General features: G+C 43.6%; 5 protein-coding genes across 8 annotated transcripts; 2 read left to right on the top strand and 3 right to left on the bottom strand.

The window, feature by feature from the left end:
• Positions 1–1,358: 1,358 nt before the first annotated feature.
• Positions 1,359–2,139, bottom strand: LOC114437678 (DNA mismatch repair protein Msh6-like). The gene is made up of 3 exons (XM_028408512.1): positions 2,029–2,139; positions 1,857–1,922; positions 1,359–1,769 (listed from the first exon to the last, which is right to left on the bottom strand). The coding sequence occupies exons 1-3, from the start codon at positions 2,081–2,083 to the stop codon at positions 1,402–1,404; spliced, it is 489 nt and encodes a 162-aa protein (XP_028264313.1). The 5' UTR covers positions 2,084–2,139; the 3' UTR covers positions 1,359–1,401.
• A 600-nt stretch (positions 2,140–2,739) lies between these two features.
• On the bottom strand, positions 2,740–4,913 carry mrpl38 (mitochondrial ribosomal protein L38). Its single transcript, XM_028408243.1, has 9 exons — positions 4,789–4,913; positions 4,329–4,517; positions 4,110–4,241; positions 3,829–4,031; positions 3,667–3,739; positions 3,542–3,587; positions 3,282–3,440; positions 3,042–3,178; positions 2,740–2,964 (listed from the first exon to the last, which is right to left on the bottom strand). Exons 1-9 carry the CDS (start codon positions 4,871–4,873, stop codon positions 2,828–2,830), a joined length of 1,161 nt encoding a protein of 386 aa, XP_028264044.1. The 5' UTR covers positions 4,874–4,913; the 3' UTR covers positions 2,740–2,827.
• A 272-nt stretch (positions 4,914–5,185) lies between these two features.
• Positions 5,186–8,619, top strand: trim65 (tripartite motif containing 65). Of its 3 annotated transcripts, none has more exons than XM_028408145.1 (8): positions 5,186–5,315; positions 5,658–6,101; positions 6,183–6,278; positions 6,351–6,581; positions 6,756–6,924; positions 7,021–7,110; positions 7,204–7,421; positions 7,869–8,619. In XM_028408145.1, the coding sequence occupies exons 2-8, from the start codon at positions 5,679–5,681 to the stop codon at positions 8,175–8,177; spliced, it is 1,536 nt and encodes a 511-aa protein (XP_028263946.1). In that variant the 5' UTR covers positions 5,186–5,315; positions 5,658–5,678; the 3' UTR covers positions 8,178–8,619. The 3 variants fall into 3 exon arrangements, with proteins under 3 accessions (XP_028263946.1, XP_028263945.1, XP_028263947.1); XM_028408144.1 differs by having other exon boundaries at positions 5,186–5,300; XM_028408146.1 differs by having other exon boundaries at positions 5,186–5,300; positions 6,366–6,581.
• A 1,603-nt stretch (positions 8,620–10,222) lies between these two features.
• wbp2 (WW domain binding protein 2) lies at positions 10,223–13,387 on the bottom strand. Its single transcript, XM_028408703.1, has 8 exons — positions 13,110–13,387; positions 12,284–12,392; positions 12,019–12,154; positions 11,861–11,953; positions 11,625–11,771; positions 11,418–11,540; positions 11,165–11,241; positions 10,223–11,033 (listed from the first exon to the last, which is right to left on the bottom strand). Exons 1-8 carry the CDS (start codon positions 13,166–13,168, stop codon positions 10,986–10,988), a joined length of 792 nt encoding a protein of 263 aa, XP_028264504.1. The 5' UTR covers positions 13,169–13,387; the 3' UTR covers positions 10,223–10,985.
• A 759-nt stretch (positions 13,388–14,146) lies between these two features.
• unc13d (unc-13 homolog D (C. elegans)) lies at positions 14,147–22,743 on the top strand. 2 transcript variants are annotated; one of them, XM_028407823.1, is made up of 34 exons: positions 14,147–14,454; positions 15,092–15,118; positions 15,623–15,679; positions 15,771–15,827; positions 15,906–16,013; positions 16,106–16,165; positions 16,270–16,336; positions 16,457–16,637; positions 16,712–16,756; positions 16,831–16,902; positions 16,985–17,054; positions 17,136–17,240; positions 17,628–17,720; positions 17,803–17,903; positions 18,020–18,137; positions 18,397–18,518; positions 18,591–18,681; positions 18,771–18,827; positions 18,914–19,011; positions 19,090–19,141; positions 19,216–19,346; positions 19,441–19,558; positions 19,641–19,793; positions 19,868–19,963; positions 20,034–20,240; positions 20,309–20,383; positions 20,446–20,543; positions 20,630–20,744; positions 21,386–21,457; positions 21,549–21,632; positions 21,715–21,835; positions 21,921–22,044; positions 22,124–22,341; positions 22,522–22,743. In XM_028407823.1, exons 1-34 carry the CDS (start codon positions 14,395–14,397, stop codon positions 22,632–22,634), a joined length of 3,366 nt encoding a protein of 1,121 aa, XP_028263624.1. In that variant the 5' UTR covers positions 14,147–14,394; the 3' UTR covers positions 22,635–22,743. The 2 variants fall into 2 exon arrangements, with proteins under 2 accessions (XP_028263624.1, XP_028263625.1); XM_028407824.1 differs by having other exon boundaries at positions 14,148–14,454; positions 20,464–20,543.
• The last annotated feature ends 2 nt before the right edge of the window (positions 22,744–22,745 follow it).

Below are 22,745 nucleotides of genomic sequence, written 5' to 3' on the forward strand. Positions count from 1 at the left end.
CAAGTCAGCGAGTGAGAGGCTGAACCACATGCCAGACTTTAAAATGCCCATCAGGCAGGTGACACAGCTGGGGCTCATCAGCTCCAATGAAGTGGGTGCTGCCAAAACAAAATTCACCTCTTCACTCACACAACCTGCTCAAAGACTGATCTTTATTTATTTCATAGTGCCTGTTGTTGATCTGCCATTTCATGCACAAAAATAAAAGGACTTTAAAATGTAAAAAGATGAAGAATAATTCCACCTTCTCACAGTAATAAAATTGAGGAAGTCTTTTTGTGTATGTACAGGATGAATGTTTGCCTACATTTATAATAAGTCTCTGAAGTGAGGATGGATTGTTAGAAGTTGTATTGGCTGTCTCAGCACATCTTTGCACAAAGGAAACATTCTAATCCATAGCCAGTACTCTCTTCTTTTCCTGTCAGGAAGCACGACTTTGAGTCAACAGTGCCATCTGGCGGATTGTATCATGTACAGCAGCCTTTAAGAACAAAGTGCAATGTAACAAATGATTGGATAAACTTAGACAATATGTAATAAATTTTTATGTTATGTATGGAAAAATGATCCAAGTTAACTTTATTACATTGTCAGTGATCATCGGTTACTAAGAGCTCAGATCAGGAAATAAAGACACCATGTTTTGTTGTTCCTTAACATGTACAACTGAAACATGCTTTATTATTACAAGTACAACATAAATATGTTGAGGATATTTCCAGAGTTGAATCAGTATATTCCATAGGTGTGCTCCTTGGCCCTCCTATGAATCCGGCTGTCATGTATTGTGTCCAGCTGTGGAAGAGCTAGTGTTCAGGACAAGGTTGTTGTCTGAACACTATCCTTTCAGGTGCTAGATCTCCTCTCTATAGTGATTCTCATCATTTTCTGATATGAGACCCGCTACGGTGGTGTCATCTGCAAACTTCACAGCCATGTTTGTGGAATGAATGGCAGAACAGGGTGAAAAGAGGCGGGCTGAGCACACACCCCTGCATTATATTACATATAAAAAAGTAACCATTACCGACTACTACAGTTTTCTTGATTTTCTTTAGTGTTTCCTAAAGCCAGCAAGTTGCCATATGAAATGAATTTAGTTTGGTGCCATGCCTTTTTTCTAAAAGAAAAAAAATAAACTGAATGAACATAATTTTTGCCAGGGGTTGTAGAAATAATAGAACCCATGTTTCAGCTCCTGTTTTTACTTTAGTGAATCAGTTCAAATCTAAATATTAGAAGTTTCAGAGAATCTTTTGGCTCCTTCTAGTTATTAAAGCACAGAGCCTGAACTTAGCATCAAGGTTTAAAGTAAACATCAAGATACAAGTTGCTACAGAACGCACAAAACAAACTCAGTTCAAGACTTTTATTTAGCAGCAGTTGACTCTTCCATTTCTATCTTAGACCGCTTTGGTCGTCAGGGCCTTGGTGGTCGTCGTCGTCGTCGGGGCCTTGGTGGTCGTCGTCGTCGTCGGGGCCTTGGTGGTGACTCGTCGTCGGGGCCTTGGTGGTGGTGGGAGCCTCCGGCGTCGTCTCGGGAGCCTCCGGCGTCGTCGTCGTCTCGGGAGCCTGATCGCCCACGTCACTCACAGGGGGCACCAACGTCTGGTTGTCTGCGTGATCAGAGTCATCGACTCCTGGTGCCCCTGATGTCTGGTTGCCAGAGACAGCATCATTGGAAAGGTCATAGTCTTGTGTCTTTGTCTGGTGCTTCACAGACTTCATGGAGGTCCCAGCTTCTAGTTCATTGTTTTCCATTTTCACTGAAAGGAACATATTTAATTACACATTGAAAACATGACAAGGTTGGACAAGGAAAGTTCCCCAAGGACTCTGTTGAGTCTCCTTACCTATCTGTCCCTTCTGCGTGCCCTCATCCTGTCCTTCAGTTGCTCCATTAACAGACCACACAGAACCTGCAACAGTGCATTTTCTGTTAGTCAAACACTTTGGTGGGCTGTAGCTCAAAGATTTGTCAGCATCATTGTAAACACATGACATAAAAAGGAAATCATACAAAACCTTTTGCAAGCCACACAGTCAGCACGAAAACACTGAACTTCCAAACAGCTCCCATTGTTCCAAGTCAGCGAGTGAGAGGCTGAACCACATGCCAGACTTTAAAATGCCCATCAGGCAGGTGACACAGCTGGGGCTCATCAGCTCCAATGAAGTGGGTGCTGCCAAAACAAAATTCACCTCTTCACTCACACAACCTGCTCAAAGACTGATCTTTATTTATTTCATAGTGCCTGTTGTTGATCTGCCATTTCATGCACAAAAATAAAAGGACTTTAAAATGTAAAAAGATGAAGAATAATTCCACCTTCTCACAGTAATAAAATTGAGGAAGTCTTTTTGTGTATGTACAGGATGAATGTTTGCCTACATTTATAATAAGTCTCTGAAGTGAGGATGGATTGTTAGAAGTTGTATTGGCTGTCTCAGCACGTCTTTGCACAAAGGAAACATTCTAATCCATAGCCAGTACTCTCTTCTTTTCCTGTCAGGATGCATGACTTTGAGTCAACAGTGCCATCTGGCGGATTGTATCATGTACAGCAGCCTTTTAAGAACTTAAACAAAGTGCAATATAACAAATGATTGGATAAACTTAGACAATATGTAATAAATATTTATGTTATGTATGGAAAAATGATCCAAGTTAACTTTATTACATTGTCAGTGATCATCGGTTACTAAGAGCTCAGGTCAGGAAATAAGGACACCATGTTTTGTTGTTCCTTAACATGTACAACTGAAACATGCTTTATTATTACAAGTACAACATAAATATGTTGAGGATATTTCCAGAGTTGAATCAGTATATTCCATAGGTGTGCTCCTTCCCATCTCTGTATCTGTCCAGGTAGCGTAGTGGCTGTCGATGAGGGTATTTGACCTGTGGAGGGTGGTACACTGGAGGCCTGATGAACTCAAACACTGGCTCCTTCATGTCTACAAGGAAGAAGATCAAGGGATACTTAAATATACAGTGGTCTATATGCATGTAAGTCGGACCACAGGGGACTCACTGAGCGTGTTGTGAAAGGTGTTGGTGACTGATTCATCCCACTGGCTCTGGAAGAAGGCCAGACCTGCAGGGGTCATGCTGTCCTGGTGCTTTCTATAGAAGTCCACCGTCTTAAAGGTGCGATTCACCAGGGAATGGCTGAGGAGGAGAGGTGTGGTCAGTGAATCGGAAGCTGTGCTTATGCGAATATCCATCAATTAGGTTGACTGGAAACGTCTGGCTGTCTGTATGTGTTGCTCACCATGGTGATGATCTGACATCTTCCTGGAAGTTGATAGGTGCCTCCTGCTTGAAGAGGACGTATACATAACGGTGGAAGCCCGTTCCTCTGGCAGGGAAGGGAGGCAGGTAGTGACACAGCTCCTCTCCAGCCTGAACGGCTCCGCTCGGGATGTTTCCCCTACAGACACATGCCACACAAGACTGTAGTGACAATCTCCCACTATCAAGAATGTGCCAACAGATGCTACTTTTAGTAACAGTGATGAAAAAAAAACTCACACAAGCCAGTGGACATATTCTGCATCATTATCCAAAAGATGCTCATCTGAAAAAAGAGGACACAGAGTTTCAGTTGCCGTATTGTCTAAATGCTAAATCACAATCAGTCTATACTGATCACTGACCTGGACAGGTGAGCAGGAGGGTCCACAGGGAGCCCTCCTCTGCAGCAAAGCTTATCTGAGGCAAGGATGCTGCCTACAGAAACACACACACACTGAGCAGTCAGCAAAGATAAGAACAAAAAAGTTTTTACAATAATAATTACTTCCGTTTCTCTGACTTACTTCTGTAGGAGTCAGTTTATTCCCATAATAAACTTGACCACTGTTGTCCTGGTTGTAGCAGACGTGGAGTATGACTTGAGGTAAAAAATGGGCCATGGGAAAAAGGTCTCTGAAGATGCCGTAGTGATCTGCAAGCCTCTTTATATGAAAGGGGCCGCTGCTCTGCTCCCAGGTTTCCTGTACTCGCTCCAGAGGGATCTTAACTGGTGGGGGGGACAGAGAAACATCAGCACCTGGTACCATTGTAAAGGAAACACGACTATCATCACAGATTGGCTTACAGGTGCGCAGACGAGCCTCTCTCTCCATCTGGAGGTTGTTCTTGTTGGCCTTCATCACCTGCCTCCTCTCCCTCACTTCTTTGGTTCTGCTGGGGCAATAGTACGGCAGTCCAATGTCCACTTTCTCAGCACCTACCACACAAAACAAGAAGCTGTAAACACACAGAGGATTCACACGCACACAAACACACACTGACAGTTTCCTTTTTTATTTCTTACCATGCTCAGGATCCGAGTTATCCACGTAGCTCCTGAAGGTCCTCCACCACGCAGGTTTGTTCTTTGCCGCCTGAGCTTGCTTGAAGTAACGGTTGTAACTACGATACCTCTCCAGTGATTTCGGATTCTTGACGTCAATGTCCTCATTTGGCATCGGACCCAAAGGGGGTACCCGTCTGCAGAGGAAGGCTGCAAAGTCGGAGCATCCACAAACGTTAGAATTATTTAATTCATTAAATTACAATTTTTAATTATTATTATTATTATACATGTTGTTATTATTATATATACATTTTAAACGTATATTTTGTAGCCATAGTTTGGCTAGCTCTGGAGTACGACAGCATGTATCATGTCTCTCCTTCAAAGTAACACAACCTGACATAACAAACTGTACATGTAAGAAACAAATTTTAAAAAATTACATACAATACATAGTGTAACATTAACGTTAAAATACCTGTTGTGACCAGTGTCCTCGCATTATTGACCCCTAAATCGGTCCCTGTTCGCCAAGCAGCAGCACAAGCTGTGCGCAGCGCCATGTTGGATTAACAATCTCCGCCTTTCCCGCAGGAACTACGGTGGCTGAGAGGAGCCAAACTACTCTGTGTTAGTCGTTCGCGTTCCCGTAATGACAACTGTATGCGGGCAGACAATGGCAGCAACATTAAGTATTTGTTTTGTACTAGTAGACCATAGTTAGTTTAAGCCATTTTAACAGACCTGTTTTTTTTTTTAAAATGACATACAAAGGTTTTCGTATAGCACTCCAGACGGCATAAGCATAGTTTATAGCATATCGGCATCCACGCCGTGTTGTAACACTGAAGTAATTCATTCGCGTTTGGTCCTTTGTGTTCTTACTTTTCTCCATGACACGTAAAGGCATCATTTGTCGTCATCAGGGAAGCTTCATCTAACGATTTTCTATGTTCACAGCAGCCAGACACGGATGTATCTGTTGTAGGGGTAAGAGCTAACAGAGTAGGTTTTATGTAATACATAGGTCGTATGTGTGTGTATTTGTGGTCTGTGTCTAAAAGTGGAACCATAACATCATAAGAGGTTTTATTGTTTTGATTATTATTGTGTACCCCTAGCTTCAATTGAATGTAGGCTAATGGTAGCTAACATTAGCTTTTCCTTCTTGTTGACTTGGTTATTATGTTGTAGCTAACCAAGTAGACTAAGGATTTTATTGCTGTTTTAGCTTTGATGTTGCTCAGATTATTGCCACTATAAATACATTTAAAAAGGTTAACTGATTGTATGGAAAGCACTGTTTTAAATCACATCATCACTAACCTCTTCTTTGTTTTTTTTAAGGTGTCTGCTCTTTCCTCAGAGATGGAGAATTCAAACCTGACCTGCGTCATATGCCTGGAGCGTTTCCGAATCCCTGTCACCATTCCCTGTGGCCACACATTCTGCAAGAACTGCATCACCATCCACTGGGACACCAAGAGCAAGTCTGACATCGGCCCTCGGTGCCCCATGTGCAACGAGGAGTTCCCCACCAGGCCTATTCTGAAGCGTAACGTGTCCCTGTCTGTCCTGACCGAGGCGGCAAACAGCACAGGACCCTCCTGCAGAGAGGCGATGGTGAGGGGAAGCGAGGGGGCGAGGGCCATGATGCTGTGTGATCGGCATAAAAAGCCTCTGGTGTATTACTGCAGGCAGGACAAAATGTCTGTGTGCTGCGAGTGTGGCATCACAGAATGTGCGGATCATGAGAAGGTCCTGCTGGAGGCAGAAAGGGAAAATCAAGAGGTACATCAACACGGTGCCAGCACAGCTGTAGTGCGATTGTGAGTATAAAAAGACTAGTGTCTCAGTTTGTTCTCTTTGCAGCTGATGCTGGAGAGGAAGAGTAACGAGGTGGGGAAACTCATTGAGGAGACGCAGAGAAGAATAAACGACCTAGCCGAGAATATCAATCAAGCTAAGGTAAGGTAACCTCGCAGTTCTCAACAACTACTTAACCATTATCTGTGTGATTAAGCATCTTTCAATCAACAGGTGACTCTTGAGCAGACTTCAACATGGATGAATGTTAAATTCTCCACCCTGGTGAAGACCCTGGCTGATAAGCAGGAGATGACAGAGCTCTTCATCGCAGAGCAGAAGGAGGCAGCCATCACAGAGGCCGAGGCGAGGCTAGCTGAACTTGAGGAGCACGCCCAGATACTCAGAGAGACCCATGGCCAAATAACTGCTCTGCATAACCTGTCTGATACAGAGCTCATCACGGTTGGTACCTTTGACTTCATGCTTCCGTTACCTTGCTTAAAGTGTTAAAATAAGAGCCGGCTTCGCAGAGAAAGACGGATTTGGCTCTTTTTGTGTTCTAGATAGCTCTTTATGAGGTGGCAGAACTTTGTAGCAGGCACGCACATTAACCCTGAAATACATTTAACTTCACAGGAATCGATGCATGTAGAAGTCCCGCGTTTTAAGGACGTCCCCACAGATGTAACGCCAAGCCTGCAGGACAGATTAAACAATGTCACAGACATCCTGTCCCGGGTCTCCAAGCTGGTGTCGGAGGACCTGGAGAAAGCTGTGAGCGTCGCTGTGGGTCAGGATAAAGATGGTAACCTCTCTCTCTCTCTCTCTCTCTCTCTCTGTAGCATGTAGCAGGTTTATTAGCTAGCATTTTATCCCTCTCATGCCTGTCATTGGTCTCCAGGTTCTCCTCAGGATAAGAGGCCAATACTGGCTGTGGTTCCCAGTCCTGCTGCTCCGTGCCACCCTGGTGGGAAGGAGGGTCTCGGTGCCTGTGAGTATAGCTGGAGGACATCTTATAAATGAAGGTTGTTAATGCTTCTCTAGTAATTGAAAGTTTTGATTTCCTGCTTTCTTCAACTTTCAGACCGATGCTCTCTGACCTTTGACCCTCGCACGGCCAATGGACACCTGTTTCTGTCTCAGGAGAACAGGAGGGCCGAGCACCTGACGTCAGGGCCGCGCCCTGTCCCCGCCCACGAAGCCCGCTTCGATCACACCTGGCAGGTGCTCTGCTTTCAGGGCTTCACCCGCGGACAGCACTATTGGGAGCTGGAGGTGTCTAAGCCCTGGGCCTACTTGGGGGTAAAAACAGCATGTTAAAACTATGAGAGCAAGTTATAGGGTGTGTTTTCTAATTCCAGGAACTAGCAGGTAGCTTTAAGCTGCACGCCTTTTGTGCCTGTTCCAACTGATGTGGCTCTTTCAGTGCTGTTTAGCCATTAAAAAACCTGCAGGGAGAGGGTAGCTGTTGATGCTGTCACTCCCCCCCGAAGTTTTAAAAAAAGCATATTAAAGGAAAATAGAGGGAAACATAAACGCACTGCAATTGTAATTTTGTAATTAGAGGGCAGTTCCTGTTAAGTCACACTACCTTGCTCCAGCAGTGTAAAAACACCTTTTTAAAAATACTTATTTAGGAAAAATTTTTTATTGACCTCAACATTTATGATAACGAAAAGCTGGTTCATATTAATGTCTGTTTTCTATGGATAAATAGTCTTTAGCTTAATATTTCCCACCTCTCTGCAGGTGACCTACGAGACCATCCCTAGGAAGGAAAAGGGCAAAAGGTGCATGGTGGGTATGAACGAACTGTCCTGGAGCCTGCAGCTGGACGAGCATCAGCTCAGCGCCTGGCACAACGGGCGACGGGAGACTCTGGCCGGCCCCTCCCACCACAGCCGGATCGGTATGCTGCTGGACTACGAGGCGGGGACGCTCACCTACTACGGAGACGGGCAGACCAGGCTACACGCCTTCCACTGTGCCTTCACCCGGGAGCTGTTTCCTGCTTGCTGGATAGGAGAGGGAGTCAGCATCACCCTCTGCTCCACATGAGCAGAGATGAAGAAAGGCGGATGGATCATAGGAATGCACTACAAAACACAGGCACAGACTGACTCTACATAGAGGATCCCTTTTTAGAAATTTAAAAAAAAAATTTTTTCTTTCACAACAACTGCCTTCCTTTGTTGTTTTAAGAAGAGGAACTGATTGTAGTAGGTTTTCTATTCCCTAAGACTCAATGATTAGCTTCACATCATGAGTTACTACATGACCACAACATAGGGAAATGGTGACTAACTGCTCTAACACTACTCCTAAATCCTGTTCACCAAGTATGTACAGATTCATTGTTGACCCCTGTCCACTTTCAGGTAGGAAAAGACAATCTCAAGTCAGACTAGAAAAGGGCATTTCCTGAAGAAATACAAGTTTGATTGCTGCAGCTGAAGGATTGCTCTGAATTGCTGGAGAATCAGAGCAATTCAGAGCTTTGTATGCCTCTGTGTGTCAGCCTGTCACCATGGTAACAGCCGAGGAGACCTCAAAAACCACTCCAACTTTGAAAACGGAAACGATTCGGAATTAGAAAATTCTGAATGCAAGTTTGATAGAGCAGCATCTAATGAGCGTTTTAAGACTAAACTGGAGTCTGTAGCTTGAAATATGTAGGAGGAGTTACATTTGGCAGATGACACGGAAATTGCTTAAGATTTGAAAAACTATAATTTTTTGAAAAAAACTTGAAGTTGACTCGGGATGTCCTCTGTGAGATGAACATGTTGATAGTTGAATGGCTGAAATCGGTCAATGTATGCTGAAGATACATTGCGCCAAAAAACGTGCGGAAGAATAAAAAGAAGAAGAACACGCCGTAGCAACAGCAATCAAACTAATTATTGTACTTTTACTACATGAAATAGTTTGTAGCGTTCCGCTGAAACACAATAAGCACTCAATGCACAGGTGGTTGAGTTTTCATGAAAAACTCAATTGCAGACAAATAAATAATAGCAGTTTTCATGGCTGTGCTTACATTTTAAAAAAAAGACATTTTTAAGAATAGGCTTTGAAAATGAATTGTATATAGGACTATAAAGCAACAGTATCTTTACACCTTATGGGCTGTAGTTTTACTACTGAGAATACAGAACTGAAAATGTGCTGGTAGTGTTCTTTCCTTGGGATCTTATGCACAAACAAATGTTTTCTCTGGATCACAAGCACTTACAGAGCCTATTTGAAAACTTTGCTATGTTGAGGTACGTTGAGGCTCAGGACATCAACCATCAGGTTTTGGGAAACCGATGTGGATTTGCACAAGTGCGGATAAGAACTACTGACCGAGAAGGGGGGGTGGAGCACATTTCCACCCCCTTTTTCTCCTACTGACTCTGGAACATGCTCATGGTAACGCTGCGGTCATAGTCTGAAATCCATCGATGCGTGTGACGGCAATACTCCGTGTGTACAAATAAGGAGAGACATTCTGTTTGACATGAATTAAGTTCCATTTAATAAAATCCTTTCCAATGCGCACATGCATCAGTTGAGATCATGCTTTGTTGTCTTAACTTGAGGCGTTTTAACATGAATTATTAAATAAATTAATTTGAAATAAAGACCTTTTTTTTAATTATTTGACACACAGCCATGACAGAGCACACAGGAGCCCGATGCATAGCATTCTAGAAGTGCAAAGAATCAGCCACGGATGTGCCACAGATACAGTAATATAGATTAGTGACCACAGAGGAAGGAAGAGTAGAGGCTCAGATACTGAGGAGCTCAGATCAGATCAGATTGAAATGACGGACCTCAAACTTGAGAAGTTTAGATCACAAACCACAGAAAGAAGAAACAAGAGAGAACATCGTCTCATGGTTCTGTGTGAAATGTATGTCGAGAGGAGGAGGAGGAGTGAACGGTGAAGTGAAGTGGGCTGGCCGGTGAGTCTGACCATGTGTCTTCTGGAACATTCAGGAGCACGACAAAACAGGAAGTGACATCACTGGGAGACCGCTGCTCTGTTCTGTTGCACATTACAATGATAATCCCTCCTGGCTGTCGGACCCCTCCGCCCCCCCCCCCCCCCCCCCCCCCCCCCGGCCGCTCCTCCGCTCTCTGCTCTAATCCAGGATCAGGGGATTCACTGCAGGAGCTGGACGCCTCTCTAATCTCTGCGGCCCTCTCTTCTACTAAGAGCAGACTGAGCCTCCCCTGCAATCCGCTCTCTTTACAAAAAGCTATTTTAATTCTCTAGGTTAGTGTTTTTGAGAAAATATCTCATTTTAAAAGTCTACATATTAAAAGCCTGTACACACAAATAATAGAAAAATAAAAGACAGCAGTCAGCTTGCCTCTGGACAGGTTAGCAAAATCACTAACATTATATTTAGTCTAATAGTCAGTCATAGAAAATCATAAGTGAGCTTCACAGCATTGCTTAATCTTAAGTTTAAGGTGGCGGTATGATTCTTGGGACAAGGCAATAAATACTAAAATTGTTAAGTCAGGTTCTAAAGTTTTTATCATAACGCCCCCCAAAAATCCTGACCACTTTGGTCTGAAACAATCTCACCAACACTCCTAACAGTGCTACTTTCCATCAAGTAAAGGTGCATCTGAAGAATATGATGCTGGTTACAATATATCAATCGTTAAAAGGAAATGCAGGATATAGGCTGAGACAGGAAAAGCAATGGAATGAGAAAAAAAAGAGCAAGAAAAAGCAGGATGATGAGAGTAAAGATGAAGCTTAAAAGAATACTTTGGCCATCATGAGGTCCAGTTAATGGAATGAAAAAAGAGATGGTCCAGTTGGATACAGGAGAAAGAGAGAGAGAGTAAGATTAAGCAGGTCTACTGGTTCTTCTTGTCTTCTGGAGGTGAGTAGGGAGGAGGCTTATCCTGGGAAAAAAAAAACAAGAGTGGCACTTGTCATGATGGATTTAGACTAATTACATGAATCCAAATTAACATGTCTATTTGATAACTTTAAAAGAGTGGAAGCTGTATTTCTCAGTATTGATTCAGCTTACATCTGGCAGGTATACATGTGTAGGAGGCAGAGTGGCACAGCTGGCACTCGCTGCTGCCTCAGCTGCTTTGGCCTCCGCTGGGAGAGACGGGGAGTGAAAGAAGGTGGTGGAGACGTTAATTAAACATCGGTCTTACAGTTAATCCCTGGGATATATGAGTCGAGTGGATCTAGTCAAATCAGAGGTTTGATGGTGGTTGATGCAGCGAGGGAGACTTTTATAGGTTTATTTAAGATACTCTAGCCAAAATCACCTGCTGCTGAGGAGGGGAGGTCTGGGTCGTGTGGTGGCTGCTGACCCAGAGGAGCAGAATAAGGAGGTGGAGGCATGTAGCCCACCGGTGCATCAAACACTGGAGGACTGGGGTAGAATCCACCTGGTTTGCAGGAGCAGAGTTTGACATTAGAGAGCGCTACACATCCATTGTTTTGCATGATTTTTTTTTTATTCCTGTTCCTACCTGGAGGAGGAGGATTGGGGTAGGAATAGCCCGGTGGAGGTCCTGCAGGGTACATTCCATTAGCAGGGGGAGGAGGGCAAGCGTAGGCGCCGTTAGCCATGAAGGGACATCCACCGAAGCCCGGAGTCACGGGCTGACCTCTGGATGCTGCAATAGGAAAAAAGACAACAGAGGAAAAGTGGTTAAAGATACCCATGCAATAACAAAATAATGTTAGTGTCGCTTTATTACCGTACCCTGAGCTGCAACCTGCAGCATGTACTGGCCAAACTCGATGGCTCCTCCGGCAGCAAAGACGAGCTTGAAGGTAGCGGTGCCCTCCCATCCACCTGCAGGAGATGCTGCTTGTAGTACATGACAGACACATATTCACACTGCTTAAAGGAACACCTACCTCCTGGCTCCGAGCTGACAGTGCCCTTGACGTAATTGGCACCTAGAACAGGTTGCTTGATCTCACAGCCCTTCATCAGATAGAAGGGCATCATAAAGGACTGCAGTGCATCCCGCCCTTTAGCCAGAAAGATCACCTGGAATGAAACCGCTCACATGAACTGAGAAGAAGCTGTTGTGTACTGTACAGTAGATGTTATAGCACAATGTCAGCATTAGGCTGTGACTACATAAAAAAAGACAGACATCAGGGTCTTGCCTCTCACCCTGTATGGAGTTAGGTAGATGCTGCCCTTCTTGCTCTTTTTGAAGGCTTCAGGCAGACTGTCAGCATCACAGAAAGCCAGCTCTACATTGTCATAGTTCATCAGCACACTGGGGACAGACAAGTTTCACAACCATTCACTAAAAAGCTTACAAATTAGATCACTGGGTTATTGTGCAACTGTCCAGTTACTAAATATGGTCCACGTCTGCTTTCAGTACACAGTTTATAGTAAAAGGATTAGGCTTACATGGCACCTAGTGACAGAGTTTACTACAGGTTCTGGGTTAGCTGTAATAGGTTTATCATTACGCTGCTGCATGTTCCAGAAGATTCGGAACTCACATCAAGACAACGTGGTTGTAACAAAAACATTTCATAACAGAGCAGGCCGGAGTGCGGATGGAGAAGGCTGTAAGCTATATACAGCAGCATGGCACTGCAATATGCTAAGCTATGACAGCAAATAGTGTTGTTTGAGGGCCACATTATGAAAGCTGCCGGTCCGGTTCGGTAAAATATGACCCATTAAAAAACACGGGTGTACCATAAGGCACTTTATTACTGTAAATTCCACTCTTAAGTCAAAATAATCGCCTGATTATTACTTGACGTAAACAAGCTTGACTGAATACAGCTGTGTGTAAACAAGCTAGCAGCTATCTACGCGTTACTTTCACTCAAACTTACTTATAAATATATATTTTGCATGTCCGCTTGTAAATAAGTAAACAATCCTCATGACCTGTTAGAGCCGCATTATTTTTTTAAATGAGTCAGACGGTGTAACTTGCTTGAGTCAGGTGTACGGTAACCGCTAACGTTACCTTTCACTGTTGTTGATGATGACTCCACCGGACTCCGAGTGGTTCTGGTTCAGAGCCATGTCGACGACGTCCCTCCAGAGTCTCTCACAGCGAAATAATATTTTGTGTCTGTTTGTGTGTGTGTAATGTTATTGTTGTTGTTGTTGTTCCTCTATCAGGAAACCGTATACAAAGGCCTCCCTGCTGCTGGCTCGGTAGCCTTTACCGTTAACGAATAACTGGTGTTGTGATCCCGTCGCTAGATTTTGGTGCTGCACCTGCCCTTCCGCCCTACGTAGGGAACGCCTACGGAATGACGTCACACACCTCGAAACTGTTTACATAAAATAAAATAAAATAAAATAAAATAAAATAAAATAAAATAAAATAAAATAAAATAAAATAAAATAAAATAAAATTATAAATAAAAATAAATAAATAAAATAATAATAAATAAAATCCCCATCAGGCGTATAAATATATATTTATATATTTTTATTTATTTATATTTTTATATAAGTATAGGATTTTATATATATATTTTTTTTTGCCTAAAACAGGACACCCTTAGATTCTAGACATTTTCTTTGCTTCTTTGTTATGATCTCATCTATTCAAGAAACAGTGGATGGACTCCAAATGAACTGCAGGTCATGCAAACAGAGGTAAGTCCAAAGATCTCAATGATGATAATGATAAGGACTATAAGAGTATTTTTTTATTGATCACTTCTTGTACATTTGCAGTTCTCAGAGTCAGTCAAGCACAGGGAATTTGCCTGGTTGCAGAAGTTCCCACATGCTTGTGAAAGATGGTGCAAGTTGCAAATTCAGAGTGTGGGTTGGCAAACGATAGTCTTTGTCTGTACAGGGCTCTCTCTGACCACACATATGCATATACACCAGACTTAATATAATGACTCCTAGTGCCAAAGTTTAAAATGACTCAGCATGCAATTGAACTTAATTAAACAATGAATCATTTTACTTAGCATAGCTTGCAGGCTAAATTATTAAATGAAACAGTCTAATAGACATCATAATTAATACAGGCCTGGTACAGGCTCAGGTTTGTGTGTGTAAACAGCCTGCAGGAGAGAGCTGTGCAAGTAACATAATGTTACTAGATGAAGAAACAGTCCTAAGTCACAGCCATTGATGTTACCACCTTCTACAGGAAGTGATGACTTCCGGCTGCTGCGTTCATCGAAATACATCGCACACACAGCTTCCTTATATCACACGCACATACACAGAGCGCATCAGCTCACTAAACAGGCATCAGGTGAACACACTTTAGCATCATTATGTCAAGTCAAAGAGAGCCAGCCAACAGAAGGGATAATCTACTGCACACACCTGAACAGGTAAGGGCTGCCTTGTACTCACTATTTGTGTAAAGTTGTCTCTGCCAGTTATTAACCCCACAGTTTACATGAGGATGAGGTGACGAATATCTGAACAACAATGGAGTTGTGACAGACTTTCTTCTGGTTTTGTTTCATTACTTCCACGCAAACTTTTAAACATTCTTTTTCTTTGTTATTTATTTTATCTGCAAAACCTCAAAAAAAGTAAAAAATTCCATCGAAAAAGTTGAGTCACTGTCTCCCAGTGGCTATTTTAAGATGCTGTGACTATGATTCACAGCCACCCATAAAGTGTGTGTGTCTTTCTCTGTGTGTGTGTGTGTGTGTTGCAACTGCAGATTTGCCATGCTTAACAGGCACAGTGTATCTCTTACAACAACTCTACAACATGCAAACATGGGATTGTGAGGAGGAGAATTTGCATACTTATGGTTTTTTTTTTATCAGCACGATGTTCCTTTGAATATTTGTTGTTGCCTCACTGTTGCCTTAAAGTTTGTTTCATTATCAGCAATAGAGGAAGTGCCCCACTGAGGCAGGCCTAATTAGATACTGCTCAGAATAAGATCTTGTAGTGAACGCTAATGACAAGATGTGTGTTAAAATATAACTGCATTTGTCTCTTGATTTCCAGGAACATGACATGCCGAGACTCAGACAGGTAATACACACACAACCTGTTAGTTAAATATTCTATACACATGTCCATCCTGTTCTAAAGTTATCAGGATACATCCTCTTGGGATAATGAATGTCCAAAAACATTTAGTCCATCTAGTAGATGAGATATTTTACTTGAAAGTTACTGCTTGGATGTGCCTGTGTGTGCTTGAGTGCACTTTTTTTTAATGAGAGCTCTGTGTATCCTCTGAGGACCAAGGAACAGAAATGGGAAATTTTATTGAACCCATCCAACAGTTGTTGTAACGTTTTCCTCCCCCAACTTGTGGTGCTCAAAGAAAAAGTCATATGATCATGAAAACGAGCAAAATAGATCCTCTTGGGACAATGAATATCCAAAATAGTATTCGAATCAGTCTAGTAGATACATTGATGTGTTAGATGATGATGATTTCCTGCTATTCCATCTAAATTCAGTCAAAATTTGCAAAATAATCAGAAATAACATCACATAATTTTGCCCTTTTTGTGTTTTTCTTCCCAGTTTTCACCTGTCCATGCACGTAAACTGGGGATGACAAGGAAACCGAGAGATAGGAGGGTAGGCGGCACCGTATAATACCAAACACCACAAGTTTATAATTATATAAATGCATCAAACAACATCAAACCTGTACGATTGTCTCCTTCAGGGTTTTAAAGACGATGAAAATCCAGAGGAGAAAGCGAAGCGACACAAGGAGCAGGAGGTATAGTCGCACACTTGCTACAAAAATATGAAAATGGTGTTTTCCAAATAAACTCAGTCAGTTTATTTCTGTTTAAAGCTGAAGCCTTTGTATAAGGAGCTGCTGTACACCATTGCCCACAAGATGTGTAAACCATCATCAGATGAGGTCTTCACAGACAAGCAGCTTCGCCAGTACATCAGGGAGGTAAACGGCTCAGATTAACACCCCTCAGAACTCTACTCCTGTCGTGTTGGTGGATAACATGTTACAGTGATCGTTTTCATTCTAACTACCAGGCTTTCGGTATGACAGAGTCAGAGCACCAAAGTCTGCTGGAGAAAGTGCAGAGTACAGAGGTGAGAAAAGGAAGTCAGCTAGTTTGTTCCAATGAGACCCCCAAACGTCTGTTTATAGATTTCATACCACAGAAAGTATTTAACTAACCGTCTGACCCGCACAGCCCCCAGTGTACTGCCTGATGGCCACTGTGAAGGAAGCCAAAGGAATTCTGGGAAAAGACGTGAGTGGTGAGTTTGTGCAAATTACAAATAAGATGTATGGCCGGTGGTTTTTATTTAACAATTAATTTTTAATTTAGTTCAATTAAATCTGAATGGCCTCTGACTGTATTTCGCCGTCTTGAACAGGATTTAGCGACCCATACTGCCTGCTGACTATCATGGAGGACAAGGAAGAGAGCAAGACACGCCAGTCCAGAAGCAAACCCTCTAAATCTGTCGTAAAGGATGCGGTATCACGTGACAAAATCTACCAAACAGACATCAAGAAACAGACACTGAACCCCATCTGGAACCAAACCTACATCATGTGAGTCAGAACCCTTTATATTGTTCTACCCATGAGTTTTAATCATACAACACTTCTGATTTTTCCTTGTTCAGGGAGTTTGGAGATGTTGCTGGTGCCAGCTTCCACCTCGAGATGTGGTAAGAAAAACAGAGAGCTCCACATTTTTGCATCCAAATAACCTTTGTCTTAACCTATGAGTCTTCTGTTGCAGGGACAAAGACGAAGATGTGTCACTCACTCAGAAACTAGAGGAGATCAAAACCAACTTTAACAGTTTGAGAAGGTACTACCCTCTATCTGTGCAACTTCAACATGAACAGTTAACCAGGTGACGCCGGTGAACGTTTGTACCTTTGTGTCTTTAGGATGATCAAAGAGGCCAAAAAAGAAAAAGGCACAGATGACTTTTTGGGAAATGTAGTCATAAAGCTACAGGTAGTGTTTTACTAATCTTATTTTCATATCTGCTTTTTTCTTTCTCGTAGTCTAATAATCATTTGTGTCACCATGCTGTAGGATCTGCACTGTACTGAAGACCACTGGTACAACCTGGAGCCCAGAACGGAGACGTACCCAGATCGTGGCCAGTGCCACCTGAACCTCAAGTTCATCCATAAAGCGGTAATACCACAACCACAGTCACCTGCAGTTAGTTGGATATTGGCTCAGTTTTAAGACCTCCCATCCATAATCATATGGGAAGCCTAAGGCAGGGAGAGCACTTTTCCTGAGCTATCCATATATACATATGGAAAGCCTAAGGCAGGGAAAGCATATCCCTGGCTTTTCTGTGTTAAATCATGGAGAGGCTAAGGCAGGGAGGTTACAGGATGGCACCCTTCCTCCCCTTTCCTTATACATACATGGAAAGCCTAAGGCATCCTTGTACATGTAAGCCTAAGGTGAGGAGATCTTACTCTTTAGATTGTAAGGGCAGGCTGGCTAAGGCAGTTTAGAAGTATAGAACATATAACTGTACACCTGTGGCTGTGTTGTGTGTCTTCACAGCGAGACGGAACTCTGAGTGCCGGTCGGAGTGCTTACATCAACTACTGTGGGATTCTGCAGCAGTTTGTTCAGGCTTACATCTCCAAGCAGCAGGTATAAAACACATGCATCCTCAAACTCCTGTTTCAATCTCTCACATTTCTCTCTTTAACCTCACCATCTTATTCTGTCTCAGAGCTCCACTCCATGGAAAGGAGCTCTGTGTGGCGAGGCTCAGACCCTGCTCGAGCTCTACGCCACACAGAACGACCTCTCGCCGTTCCTTCAGGACCTGGCGTAAGCACATTTTGCATGCTTAAAGAAACACTTTTCGTTAATGGGAGCGTCATGTAACCACCACAATGTGCTGCCTTCTCTCTGTGAATAAGCATGAATGTGTGTACCCTTGACAGGAAGTGGGTGGCTTATAGTAAGCTGTACCAGAGTTTAGAGGTGGACGCGTCTGTGCTGTTCCAGCAGCTCACCAGTATAGAATACCACTGGCATCAGCAGGAGCTGCCCTACCAACAGGTAAGGACGCTCAGTTTAAGCTGTGGGCAGTACAGAATACAAGAACAGTTTAAATCAGCTCTACATCAGCGTTAAAATGACGGTTATTTAATTTTAAATACTTCTGCTTTTTCTCTTATGTAACAGTCAGATTTGTGATCTGATGATCACTCACCGCTCTTTTATGCCTTTAAAATTCCTTTACAAAAGAAACCAGGAGTAGATTAAGATTAAAGCTCAGATGTCGGTTGAGGAACGTGTTTTTGTGCTCGGTTACCAGAAACAGGAACTCGGGGACTCCCTTCATGGTTTCCTGCAGTACGGACTGTGTCTGGTGGCCAAATACAGAGACATCTTCCTCCCAACTCCCAGTGCTACTCCAAAACTGCACACACTCCTCAGGTACATGTTATTAAAAGCCTCGAAATAAACTGTAATCAAGGACATGTATGACATGTGCATTGTTTTCCTCAGGATCTTGGTCCAGATCTGTAAAACTCAGGCATTCCAGAAACTCAACCCAGCTCTCTTTGACCTTCATGATGAGGTCATCGATGCCATACAGGTCAGTCATCACATCTCTGACATCCTAACCATCAGTATGTGTAACAGATTTTACATCTTTAATTACTAATAACATGACTTTTACACCAGACGGGTACGGAGGAGTGGTTTACAATCAAAAGGGGTTTGCACCAGCCAATGACTAAGGTACAGTAAAGCATCATAATAACTGGCTGACTGTGCATGGCTTCTCCATTTTTATTTAACTGTACTAATGATATGCTGACATACAGGAACTGTCAGAGATTGTGAGCGCCCTCTCCAGGTTGATCGGGGAGGTGCAGCAAGACATAAAACACAACAAAGATGTCTGGAACAGAGTTTTTGTCAGGTAAGAGGGAAGAGGATAAAAACATATCACATGCCCTGTTTTGATAAGATTTTTAATGTGTTTGTGTCATCGTTACAGTGCTGTGCAGGTTGATGTGTTCACCGTGGTCTATAGGAAGTTTGACTCTCTGGTAGGTGTCAAACAGGACAGTTGATCAACATGTTTCTTTTTAATGATTCACATTTCCTCTGTTCTCCTCTACAGATTGCAAATGAAGTGAGAGAGACTTTGTCCTTAATGGAGGGTCAGATGGAGCAGCCTTTAGCCAACAACCTCTTCCCCGTTTACCTCAGCCTGCAGGCAATCCACAAAGACAAGGCTTTCCTGCAGAAAAGGTATTCTCTGTCTATGTAGCAACACAAGCGTACAAAATCAATTGCATTTTACTAAAAGAAGCACTAAGAGCTTAACAAAATCTTGTGTTTTCAGGGGATTACTGGAGCTGACAAACTTCCATGAAGACTTCAGAGAGGCTCTTCCATACTGGCTCAACCAGGCCTTTAGCACCACTCAGGACAGGGTGGAGAGGGCTGTGCAGGTGGACCAGGTAACACCCTGTCATCCTCAGAATGGATGTATCATCCACAGGTAGAAGAGATGTCATGTTTGAAACTCGTCTCCCCTCTCAGCTGCAGCCGCTGCAGTCCGGCGCCGTGCCCATCAAACACAGCTCCTCAGCGGTGGACCTGGTGGCCTGCGTCCAGCCGATCTGCCAGCTGTGGGAGCAGCTGTCCTGGCCCGACCCTGAGGAGGCCTTCATGCTCATGGTCAAACTGACTGAGGTACAGAACACTGTCCTGAGTCTTAACGAGATGCATGGTCAGATTATGTGAAGGCTGCTTTGCTGTGTTTTCAGGACGTGTGTAAGATCGTGGTGAACTACTGTCAAATCCTGAAGGAGCGGGTCCGGGTGCTGTCCGAGAACTCGGACCACAGCAGCGCCATTAATATGGTATAGACACTATACATCCCACAGATGCTCCATAATACACAGCACTCTGACCTCTTTCCTCCCTGTGCAGTTGTGCGTCGTGGTCAATGACCTGGAGCACTTACGGTCGGTGCTGACTCGGCTTCCCACGCAGCTTAACTGGCCTGGGCTCCGAGACCGGACTCAGAACGTGATTGGGGACAACCAGTTTCACAACACGCTGCCCTCACAGCTTATTCAAGCCCAGAGCATCCTTAGCCGAGAGATCAGATCCGCTTTAGACACTCTTGGAAAACGGGTACAGGAAATAATCATCGTTAAGTGTGTTTTATTGTACATTTTGAAATAAAATGTTTCTCTCTGCAGTTAAACACAGACATTGAGACTCACGTCAGAAGCATGTCAACCAGGCGCAGGATTCCCTCCAAGTCCACAGAGGATGTAAGTGACCATCATACCTCATGTGTAAGCACAGACACACCCAGCTGCCTCCTCATGTCCAGCCTCTTCTCTGTTTTCAGGCTGCAGCCCCTCTCATGCGCTACCTAGAGCAGGAGCTGCAGTATATGAATGAAAACCTGGTCCAAGAGAACTTCAACAGGTGAATCCAGTCGCTCTTCTTTCACTCTGAGTTTGAACTCTGATACAGGATAAAACTTTAGTCACCACTCTCTCTCCTATGCCCAGCCTCCTGACTCCTTTGTGGAATAACTCGGTGAAAATCCTGTACCAGGTGGCCACTCATCATCCACAGCAAGAGGGACTCATGGTGTTCTGCCAGAGACTGCTGTACACGCTGCAGGTCAGTCTGCGCTCACATAGTGGACTTGACAACAGCTGCAGAAAGTTGTGGTAATATTTAAAAGTTGGTGAGAATCTGATAGAAAGTGAGCGTAACCACACATCTGGTCCATGAGGACATGGATGACCGATGTCCTGGCATCCAGTCACCATCACCACACAGTCAAAGTGTCCATGCTGTGACCAAAGACCAACTCAAGTCAAGACAGACCATTAAAAAAAAAACAATTTTACCATTTTTGAGGTGGATTCTGAGAGCTATGATCAAGACCTACAGTATGTCCACCAGGTCCAGCTAGAAACATGGAAATCCTTTGCTCCCAAGAACAAGCCATGTAAGGTGGTGGGCTCTGTTTCGTGTGATCCAAAAGGTTGCAAGAGGGGTGGACTAAAGAGTCACACTGTTTAAAGCACTGTCACACTGATAACAGGAGAAAAAGCAAGAAGATTCATCCTGAGAAGCTGATGAAGAGGAGGAGTCCCTCAACAATTTAAGCCTTCTAACATTGACTGTATCATCTGTTTCAGCTGAAAATAAATTCAAATAGAACAGTTTGGACACTTTAAAGTCTGGAAGCAGCTATCCTGCCTCTATCCAAGTAAATCCACCTCTTTATCTTCATTTCCTATTGTGTGTTTTAGTGCCTGGAGCAGTGCTTCCATGCAGAGGGTAACGGACTTCCTCTGAAAGCACTCCACTCTGACGAGTACAAAGTGAGAACTTTTCTTTTGATTAAATATTGTTTGTAAAATAAAAAAAAAATCATTTTCAGAACTCATTCACCACTCTATGGTCTCTGCCCAGACTCTTAAAGCTCACCTGAATCACAACTCCCTGAGCAGTCAACAGCTTGTGGAGAAGTTCCTCGAGAGGAAGATTTGGGAGCAGGTGAGTGTTGGGGAAACACTCCTCAGACTTCTATAAACTGAAGCTGGAGCTCTGTTCAGACTTGTTCCTTCTCTGATGACAGAAAGCGTACAGTGGAGAGAAATACGGCGCAGTCACCCTCCTCACATCCTACAGAAGATCAGACCAGAGGCTCAGAGTGGAGGTGCTGAATGCAGTCAACCTCTTACCAATGGACTCTAATGGTAAGACCATGCAGAACAGTCTCATCTACTGTAGACAACACACAGTGTGAGATGTTTCATAATGCTGGCTGCTGGCTTCTTCCAGGTCTCAGTGATCCATTTGTGCAGCTCTGTCTGGAGCCTAACCACATCTTCCCAGAGGTGGAGGTTCGCTCCACTCAGATCAAAAACTGCGATCTCAATCCGCTGTTTGATGAAGCCTTTGAATTGTAAGTCACCGCCTTGTTACTTGTTGATACTCTGTTAAGTTTTCTCCCTGACTCCTTGTTCCTCCTCTTTGTGTGGCAGTCTGGTCTCCATAGAGCAGTGTCAGGCTCAGGGGGCTTGCCTGGTGATCACAGTTCTGGACCATGACACTTTGAGGACAGATGACTTTGAAGGCGAGGCCTTCCTGGCACTGAAAGCCATACCAGGAGTCGCTGGAGAGAAGAAAGACGTGCTCGGCTCACTTCCAGTACCCGAACCTGCACAAATTCGGCTGCCTCTCATGCACCCTAAACCTAATGGTACGTCAGTGGGTTAAAAGACCACCATCTTTTTCTATGCTTACCTTGTCTGTGGTCTGAGGTAGCTATGTTAAATTTAGCAAGCTGTAAACATAGAGACCTATGGGGAGTCAGCCTCAAGTGGCCACATGAGGAACTGCAGTTGGCATCCCAGATAATCCTAACCTTTTCCCCCCTCAGAGGACAGCATCCTGAAGTTACTGGAATCCAGAAAAGGGGAGCGGGAAGCGCAGGCTTTTGTGAAGAAGCGACGGCAGAGAGAGAAACAGTCACAAGAGGGTGTTCAGCCATGAACAAACACACAGAAACAAGCTCTTCCTCCAAAAATATACAATTTGTTTTAATGTTCTGTACCAAAAAAAAAACAAAAACAAACATCCACTCAGAAGGAAACACTGGTGTTG

The sequence above is a fragment of the Parambassis ranga genome, chromosome 6 (genome assembly GCF_900634625.1).
Source record: "Parambassis ranga chromosome 6, fParRan2.1, whole genome shotgun sequence".
NCBI lineage: Eukaryota > Metazoa > Chordata > Actinopteri > Ambassidae > Parambassis > Parambassis ranga.

Bases quoted from the DNA above. Each gene is read 5' to 3' on its own strand.
- LOC114437678 (XM_028408512.1), bottom strand. From the start codon at position 2,083: ATGGGAGCTGTTTGGAAGTTCAGTGTTTTCGTGCTGACTGTGTGGCTT. The intron at 1,923-2,028 runs GTTTTGTATGAT...GCACTGTTGCAG, and splicing joins GACTGTGTGGCTTGCAAAAG to GTTCTGTGTGGTCTGTTAAT. The intron at 1,770-1,856 runs GTAAGGAGACTC...TGTTCCTTTCAG, and splicing joins CACGCAGAAGGGACAGATAG to TGAAAATGGAAAACAATGAA.
- mrpl38 (XM_028408243.1), bottom strand. From the start codon at position 4,873: ATGGCGCTGCGCACAGCTTGTGCTGCTGCTTGGCGAACAGGGACCGAT. The intron at 3,441-3,541 runs GTGAGTTTTTTT...ATGTGTCTGTAG, and splicing joins GAATATGTCCACTGGCTTGT to GGGAAACATCCCGAGCGGAG. The intron at 2,965-3,041 runs GTGAGTCCCCTG...TCTTCCTTGTAG, and splicing joins CACCTTTCACAACACGCTCA to ACATGAAGGAGCCAGTGTTT.
- trim65 (XM_028408145.1), top strand. From the start codon at position 5,679: ATGGAGAATTCAAACCTGACCTGCGTCATATGCCTGGAGCGTTTCCGA. The intron at 6,102-6,182 runs GTACATCAACAC...TTCTCTTTGCAG, and splicing joins CAGAAAGGGAAAATCAAGAG to CTGATGCTGGAGAGGAAGAG. The intron at 6,582-6,755 runs GTTGGTACCTTT...TTAACTTCACAG, and splicing joins CTGATACAGAGCTCATCACG to GAATCGATGCATGTAGAAGT.
- wbp2 (XM_028408703.1), bottom strand. From the start codon at position 13,168: ATGGCTCTGAACCAGAACCACTCGGAGTCCGGTGGAGTCATCATCAAC. The intron at 12,393-13,109 runs GTAACGTTAGCG...GTCTGTCCCCAG, and splicing joins ATCATCAACAACAGTGAAAG to TGTGCTGATGAACTATGACA. The intron at 11,034-11,164 runs GTAAGCTGAATC...TTTTTTTCCCAG, and splicing joins CACATGTATACCTGCCAGAT to GATAAGCCTCCTCCCTACTC.
- unc13d (XM_028407823.1), top strand. From the start codon at position 14,395: ATGTCAAGTCAAAGAGAGCCAGCCAACAGAAGGGATAATCTACTGCAC. The intron at 14,455-15,091 runs GTAAGGGCTGCC...CTTGATTTCCAG, and splicing joins TACTGCACACACCTGAACAG to GAACATGACATGCCGAGACT. The intron at 20,384-20,445 runs GTAAGTGACCAT...CCTCATGTCCAG, and splicing joins CCTCCAAGTCCACAGAGGAT to CCTCTTCTCTGTTTTCAGGC.